The 8,615-nt window shown below is 37.5% G+C and overlaps 1 protein-coding gene across 4 annotated transcripts; it reads left to right on the top strand.

Moving 5' to 3' along the window:
* Positions 1-1,772: 1,772 nt before the first annotated feature.
* LOC148296643 (putative pre-mRNA-splicing factor ATP-dependent RNA helicase DEAH5) lies at positions 1,773-6,883 on the top strand. 4 transcript variants are annotated; one of them, XM_088248804.1, is made up of 6 exons: positions 1,773-2,969; positions 3,132-3,223; positions 3,320-3,419; positions 3,524-3,615; positions 3,828-4,018; positions 4,571-6,883. In XM_088248804.1, exon 6 carries the CDS (start codon positions 4,811-4,813, stop codon positions 5,390-5,392), a length of 582 nt encoding a protein of 193 aa, XP_088104930.1. In that variant the 5' UTR covers positions 1,773-2,969; positions 3,132-3,223; positions 3,320-3,419; positions 3,524-3,615; positions 3,828-4,018; positions 4,571-4,810; the 3' UTR covers positions 5,393-6,883. The 4 variants fall into 4 exon arrangements, with proteins under 4 accessions (XP_088104930.1, XP_088104933.1, XP_088104932.1 ...); XM_088248807.1 differs by having other exon boundaries at positions 2,686-2,969; positions 4,571-6,868; XM_088248806.1 differs by lacking the exon at positions 4,571-6,883 and having other exon boundaries at positions 2,686-2,969; positions 3,828-4,526.
* The last annotated feature ends 1,732 nt before the right edge of the window (positions 6,884-8,615 follow it).

The raw sequence follows: 8,615 nt of genomic DNA, 5'->3' as shown, positions 1-8,615 counted from the left end.
TTCTTTTCTGTTTGTCAATTTCTTTGCGGAGGTAGCTGGAAATATGAAGAAAAAAAAAGTTTGGTCTGTTAGTGTCTATTTTTGGGGAATGGTTAGAGATTGTTTTGGTTGGTTTTGGAATCTCTGAATTTTTTTTTTTTGGGTAACAAAGGGGGCTAAAAGCCCAGCACAGCAACAACTAAGCAGCAACAAGACGATGCCTGGACATACCCATGGCATCATCATACAAAATATCCTTCAGGAAGTCAGGAACCGTCTCATAGAGATGAGTCCCATGACCAAGAATCTCTGAATTTTGGATTGTGAGACTTTTGAGATTTTTTTTTTTCTGCATATGCTTATTTATGTACATATCTATCACATGTAATTTGGTTGTGTTTAATTAATCTTCAAAGAGGTTTTACCTGCAATTGGAAATGGTTTCTGCTAGTGCTTGGGACTACAATATTACTTTGTAATTTTTTTGGTCCTATACATGCATGTTTCTTTTCTAATCAAGTTTAGGCTTATGTTTTTAATCACTGTTACTTCTGTTGTTGATGGTGGTATAGTGCAATTAGTCTTGTGGGATTCAGCTTATGGATAAGCCAAGGAAGAGAAATGGTTGGTAATTATTATTGGTTTGGTTGTTGCTCTACTACGTTACCTCCCTCTATTCTGAGATAAGCCAAGGAAGATGATTTTGTTTGTTCTAAGTTTCTATGTGCTAATTTACTGGTTCCTTCAGTTATTTTCGAAGCTGTGATGAGTTTGGTTAGATGGATATTACCGCGAATCTATACATCTATGTTTTTTTTTTTTTGAGATTCACTATTATACCCAATATAGGAGCCCAAATTCTAAGAAAACCCTATATGAAATTAGAAACACACCCAAAGTCCATTTACAACATAACAAAAAAGCTTTTAACTTCTTTTAAATTACAAAACTGCCATTAATTTCTTAAAACAAACCAAACTCCAAAACCTCATAAAAAAAGCCCAAAACACTCAATAGGGCTTCAAAGTAATTTAAATTAAATTCAATATGGCCAACTGTCATTTTTGTTTGTTTTTGTTTTTGGTTTGTTTATAGAAATTAAATGATGTAGGGTTTATTTATAATTTTAGTGCTAAGAATGCGTATATGACTAAATATCTTCTTTTTTTTTCCTTCTATTTGCATATGTTTCTTTTATGTTTGTATTCGATTTTTTTGATATCAATACTTTTATGGTTTCTGCTAGTGCTTGGTACTACAATACTCTTAACTCATTTTAGATATCACGCACAGGGAATTGAGCAATTTTATTTTATCATTACCTGACCATTATTATTTATTTTCAATGTTTTTGTGATTATTTGAATAATACATCTTTCAATGTTTTTGGTGTTATAGTGCAATTCTTTCAAAGGTTTCCGTTCTTGGTTAGAGTAATCAGTTTGCCATATTACCCAGCCTATGGATCTGGTTCTTATGTTAATACATAATCTTTGTTTCTTGTGAGAGATGAGACGTGTTGAGACTGATTTTTATGTTTTATATTTTATGTTGTAACCTAATGATGTTTTGAAGACTGAGTTTGTTTTAGATATAGACCTAAAGTTATGTAATTTAGTTTTTTATTTTGAAATATACAGAAAATCCAGTTAAAATATCATTGAGGTGGAAAATAGTGTTAAAATATCCTTGGCTATATATGCTTGTGTCTTTTATGCATAAAATTCTATATGACCATTAAAAATAAATTAATGCAATTGCATATGAAAATTGCAATTGCAAATTTCCATATGCTAGCTCCTTGTCTGGTAATTACGATATGCCTCTCTAAGTTTAGTCACTAATACATATAGGAACCATTAATATTGGTTTTACCGTACAAATTATAATAACTAATTTGAGTATGACAATTGCACATTATTTAGAACATGCTCAACTTTCTTGAAGACACTGGTGTGCCACTAGTTAACTAAAAAAATTTGGCATTTGAGTTCATTAAAGGATAAAATAGATGTTATCATGATTACTTAAAATTGAAATGTGAATCCCTGGCGCTGGTGGTGAGAGTAGCCAAGCTAATCTCCCCCAAAAAATGTGTACTTTTTGGGGTTGAAGTGGGTGCTAGTGAGAGTAGCTGTGAGTTTATGAGGTGGTTGAGGTTTGAGCGTGAAATTGGGAGAGACAAATTTGTTTATTAATTTCATTTTTAGATTGAATTTGGATATTTAATAATTAATTACAATTTTTTAAATTAATTTTAATTTTAATTTTTTTCAATTTTAACAAAATTTTTTACGGAAAGGATCACATTTGCTAACATATAGAAACACAGGGACTAAATTGGCCAAATTGATAACACGGGAACTAAATTGGCCGATGAGGTAAAACACAGGGACCATTTTGACATTTAAACCAAAAAAAAAAAATCTCCACCTATATTTTATAAAATTTTCCTCATCTTTTTATTTCATACCTAAAATTTAGGATTAACTACACTTTAGTCCCTGGAGGTTTAGTGTCAATATCGAAATGGGCCCCAAGGTTTCAATTAAATCAATTTCATACCCGATATTACAAAGTATTACCAATTTACACCCGCCGTTACGTTGACCGTCAAAGTCAGACGTTAGATGCTGACGTGGCAATCGTGGGACCCACCCACTAATCAATCCTAAAAAAAAAATTATATAAAAATAATAAAATAACATTTTTTTAAAAAAAAGCGTAAAATAACCTAAGAGTTGCAGAGAAGATCGTTGGCTTCCATCATCTTCGACTCCGATTTCGACCCTTCCCGTGGAACTCCTGCTCCGGCCTCTTCGGGACAGTCGTGGACCCGCCGACGGTGGAGTCACGATCATTATAGGAGCGGTCAGCGCCAGAGAAGACGCCGACGATGTGCGATGAAGAAGAGGAAAAAAACATACAAAATTGAATTTCTCTGCAATTTAATGGGCAGCCTCTGGAATTGGTCTTGAGCATAATCCCAGGTTGAATATTTGAGAATCTTGTATATGTTTCCAATTTTTTTCTCTTATGTAAATCTTTGGGTCTACCTCTTCTTGCTTTGTACTGGATTCGAAGTGCTTCTTGGTGGGTTTTCTGGTATTTTGCTTACTGGGTTTTCTTTTTGGACCAATCTGTCCTGACAGAAACTGGAGTGATGCAAGCAGAGAGGTGCAGAAAAGCCATTGCAAATATGCATTTTGATCAGTGTTATTCGAGTCCAATATCTCGGGCCAAGGTTTGAAGTTGAACATCTTTCTGAAGTATGTTATGGACCTTATTGCATTTAATTTCAAAGCAGATTTTAATTGTGGGTTTCTGAATTCTGATGCAGTCCACTGCTGAAATTATATGGCAAGGGAGGGAGGAGCCGCTCGTTTTCCTCGACTCGCTGAAGGAGGCTCATCTGTTTTTCCTTGAAGGCATGAAAAATGGTCAGTCTGCTCGTGTTTTACTTCCTGGTTTTAATTCGTTCTGAATTCATGCAGTTCAAATATTTGTTGGTATTTTGCTTACTGGGTTATCTTTTTTGATTCAGTGGAGCGAATGGATGGGTTTAATGGAACTCTTTGGACATTGATGTTCATGGATGGCCATGAAACCTGTGAGGTGCTTGAGAAATCCATGGAGGTTAGAGAAACAGCGAAGCTATGCATTCATATCACATCAATTTCCAAACTTTCTTTCAAATATTCCAATTTCAAGACTAATTTCCACTTGGGTTTCTTTTACTTTTCCAATTTGATTAGTTCTTTTGTTTGTTTTTTCTCTGATCTGTTCATGTTTTTCTTTTGACATGGGCTATTAATTCTTTTTTTGCTTCTTTTGTTGGTTATTGCTAGCAATCAAGAAGGATCTGCCTTCGATTTTCAATTGGCATCTCCTCTTCGCCGACTCCAACGACGGCAATTCTTCCAGGGCCAGAGGGCTGCCGCGTCGTCTTCCTCTCTGCAGCCACCATTGAAGAAGTTCTTCAAAGAACGGGATACACCAAGGTACTGGCTTGGAAGAGACCCAGGAAGCTCCTTTGAAGGTGAGATTATGAAGGCGAGGCCATGGCCGCCGAGCTTGGGGTACTCTGGGACTATAGTGAAAGCAAAAGCGGTGGAAAAGGAAGGGTGGCTGGGGGAGGGCCTGTGGAGGTCAACGAAGGGTGGCTAGGGGAGGGAGAGTTGCTGGGATATTTTGTTTTATGTTTTTTGGTTTTGAAAAAATATATATTAAAAAAAAAAATATTCTTTAATTTTCTTTTTGAAATGCCCTTCACGTGGACTAGTTGTATTAGGCTGTCAGGATCTGTGGTGGGGCCCACAGTTGACACATCAGCAACTGGGATTAGATACATGCTTGGTTGTTTAAATTGTTCTTCTATGCTTAATGGGTCCCTAATGCTTAATTTTAGGTTAGACAACAAATGATTAAATTAGAGAATTAGGAACACAAGGTTATGACCAAACACCATGGCTTAATCATACTTTAGCTAGAATCAATCCGTTAATCTAATTGAACTTGGGAACTTATTTGCTTGAGTTATTTCCTTTTTTCTTGTTTTATTTATTTTCTTTTTCATTTCTGTTTTGTGTAGGGGAAATGAATTGGATCATTCAATCACCAATCCTCGTGGGATCGACCTCGCACTTACATATGCTGTATTACCGAACGGCTCGTGCACTTGCGAGTATCACAAGTTGAGGATGCAGCTGAACCGACGCAACAAAAGGAAGATGGTGATGATAGGAGAGGTAATAGGGATCAGTAGAATGGCCAGAACCATTCGGATGAGCTCGAATTGTATCAGGTTTATAAGGGCAGGGTTTCGAGAGTGATGGACACCGGTTGCTTTGTTCAGTTGAATGATTTAAGAGGGAAGGAGGGTCTGGTTCACGTTTCACAAATGGCAACTCGGCGAATTAGCAATGCTAAGGATGTGGTGAAGAGGGATCAGGAAGTTTATGTGAAGGTGATTTCAATTTCAGGTCAGAAGTTGAGCCTTTCGATGAGGGACGTTGATCAACATACAGGGAAGGATTTGCTTCCCTTGAAGAAGAGCTCAGAGGATGATGCTCTTAGGACGAACCCATCTTTTTCAAAGGATGGACCTGTGACTAGGACTGGTCTTTCTGGGATTAGGATTGTGGAAGAGGATGATGTTGGCCCATCACGCCGGCCATTGAAGAGAGTGAGCTCGCCAGAGAAGTGGGAAGCCAAACAGTTGATTGCCTCAGGTGTTTTGGGTGTTACAGAGTATCCTATGTATGATGAGGAAACCGATGGAATGCTTTATGAAGAAGAGGGAGCTGAGGAAGAGCTTGAGATTGAGCTCAATGAGGATGAGCCAGCCTTTTTGAATGGACAGAGCAGGTATTCTGTTGATATGTCACCTGTGAAAATCTTTAAGAATCCATAAGGGTCACTAGGTCGTGCAGCTGCTCTTCAGTCCGCACTCATTAAGGAGCGTAGAGAAGTGCGTGAGCAGCAGCAAAGAACCATGTTGGATTCTATCCCAAAGGATCTCAATCGTCCCTGGCAAGATCCAATGCCAGAGACTGGTGAGAGGCATCTTGCACAAGAACTTAGAGGTGTTGGTTTGTCGGCATATGATATGCCTGAGTGGAAGAAGGATGCTTTTGGGAAAACCATCAGTTTTGGGCAGAGGTCAAAACTCTCAATCCAGGAACAGAGGCAGAGCTTGCCTATCTTCAAGCTGAAGAAAGAATTGATTGCAGCGGTGCATGAGAACCAAGTGCTTCTTGTCATTGGTGAGACTGGTTCGGGTAAGACAACACAGGTAACGCAGTATCTTGTAGAAGCGGGTTACTCGACAATGGGTAAGATTGGTTGTACACAGCCACGTAGGGTGGCTGCCATGTCTGTGACCAAGAGGGTTGCTGAAGAGTTTGGTTGTCGTTTAGGAGAGGAAGTTGGCTATTGATCGGTTCATAATTGTATATCATTTTGTACCCTTCTAGCTTATGATTTGGTTATGTTTTTGAGTTGATTTGGTTATGTTTTTGAGTTAAACTTGTGCTTTTAATCCTTTTTGTGTTTATCTTTCAGCTTTAGGTAACAATGATGGCTTTGGATATGAAATGATGTAATCCATGCATGTTAAAGCCTGATTTGGATAAAGGGAAGAAGTGGTTAAAGACAAACTCATTTTGGTTACAGCCCCCTGCTAGTCCAGTTCCGTAGGTCATATTGCAAGCTTTGTTTCAGCAACCTACACAGCTCGGATGAGGCAGCATTCTTCATGAAAGTTGTTCCAATGGGTGTATACTATAACATATCCACAATTCAGCCCCATTGGATAAATATGGAGTCTGTTACCTAGCAAACACAGAGCCATGCTCAGGATGGATTTTATCAGCGCGCAAAATGAGTTAGTAATTTGTTTTGGCCTTAACTTCCTCCTCCGACCTTGGATTGGCCCAAATGATATATGGCTGGAAAGAAGACATTCTGAACTTCAAGTTTGAGTGCTTAAAGTCTTAATTTACTTAAGGGAAGCCCAATTCGTAAGCCCTTGAACTTGCTGGTCATGCTGACCTCAGGATGAGCTATTGTTTCTGGTTGGAAGCTTGGTCATGGTGAGCTAGGCATGAGCTATTGAGCTGGTTGGAATCTTGGTCATGGTGACATGAAGATGAGCTAGGGCTGCTGGTGGGATTTATTGGTGAAGTGCATCAACCAATTCAAATTTTCTAATACAAGTGCATCAACCATTTCAGATTTTATAAAACAAGTGTTGTATGCATTAGCCATATTGAATTCAGATTTTTCACTTCCTTAGGCCTATAAATAGGGAGGTTCTCTAAGCTTGTAAACACACCCCAAGGGGGGGAGCTCTCAAACACTTCTCTAGAGCTCCCTTCCCTTCTCTCCCTCAAATTCTCTTAGTTTCTCTTTCTAGTTTTCAATTGTTGTAATGAAATCTTTTGTGTTGAAATTTTCCTTAAGTTTTTCTTAGTTCCACTTTACTTTTCATTATGTAAATTCTTTTCTTTAGTCTCAAGTTTGATTAGTTTCCAAGTTTCAATTATGGTTCATGTTCTTATTCATTATGCTTATAAGTTAATATGCTAGTTTGAATGATTGATCACCATTAAGGCTTGCATGTTAGCTATCTTGGTTTGAATTAAGAGTATACACCATGCTTTAATTCGAATTGAACTATGAATAGGAAGAGTATGTATGGACATTCGACAACAGGGATTAGATACATGCTTGGTTGTTTAAATTGTTCTTCTATGCTTAATGGGTTCCTAATGCTTAATTTTAGGTTAGACAACAAATGATCAAATTAGGGAATTAGGAACACAAGGTTATGACCACACACCATGGCTTAATCATACTTTAGCTAGAATCAATCCATTAATCTAATTGAACTTTGGAACTTATTTGCTTGAGGTATTTCCTTTTTCTTGTTTTATTTATTTTCTTTTTTTCATTTTTGTTTTGTGTAGGAGAAATGAATTGGATCATTCAATCACCAATCCTCGTGGGATCGACCTCGCACTTACATATGCTATACTACCAAACGGCTCGTGCACTTGCGAGTATCACAAGTTGAGGATGCAACTGAATCCATTTTGGTGCAGCTGAAATCCACACAACAAGTTTTTGGCGCCGTTGCCGGGGATCGGTAACATTGTTTGATTCTATTTGGCTTTCCTACTTTATTTTTTTTTCTTAACTGATCAATTTCAAGTTTTAAAGTTAATGACGTTAATGGACAAGTTGTGTTTGTAGTCCAACAGAAAAGGACAATTGCCCAACAAGCAAGAGAACTGGGTTTAAGTCCCAGCTTACACAACCCATTGGTGCTTGTTGCTTTGAACCATGGAATTGGACTTGTGTTGATTTTTCCCTTTCATTTTTAGTTTTTTTTATATATTTCGTAATCCTTTAATTCCGTTTCAAGTTTTTGTATGTGTTTGTTTTAGCAATGTAAATAGCTCAATAAAAATGGAGAGAGATGGCAACTTCAAAGATAGGAAGTGTGGAGTAGTGGGAGAAGTCGCGACCTCCAAGTGCATCCATGCTCGACCTAATCGCTTCAAGGGGGAGCATTTCAATCCTTTCTCTTCTTTGAATTCTGTTTATTTTCCTAGTTGTTTTTGCCTTTTGGTCCGCGGTGAGTTCTTTGTTTTTCTATGCTGAATCCAACCATATAAAGAACGTAAAAGTTGGACTTACGGTTGGAAAGTTATAGCCTAAAAACTGAACAGAGGTCGAAGCTGAAAAACATAGAAACGAATCTGTCCAAATGGTGATAAACGGGTGATAGAAAGTGCTGTTTGTTTTTTTTTTCTTTGGTTTCTTGGTTTGTTTCTTTTAGTACAACAATTTATGTTGTTTGTTTGAATTTGTTTACAGTACTTAGTTCATTTTTATTTATGGTTTGTTGTTTCATTTTATCTTAATTTGTTTTTATTTCTTATCTTAAAAATTTTAAAATTAAAAAAAAAAGATTTTTCATATGAGCCGACTTATGGTAACCCCAGTGAGCACTTCCGTTAATACAGTGTCTAGGAGTTCTTTAGGCGACACCTTCGGTGTCTAAGAAGTTTGGGTTTTAAGCGGGACCATTGTGACCCCTCCAACCTTCCCGGATCCCCTGGCTGTGTTTT

This window comes from Prunus avium, chromosome 2, assembly GCF_965620075.1.
Source record: "Prunus avium chromosome 2, drPruAviu1.hap1.1, whole genome shotgun sequence".
In the NCBI taxonomy this organism is placed as follows: domain Eukaryota; kingdom Viridiplantae; phylum Streptophyta; class Magnoliopsida; order Rosales; family Rosaceae; genus Prunus; species Prunus avium.
This window is presented reverse-complemented; position numbering and strand designations above follow the sequence as displayed.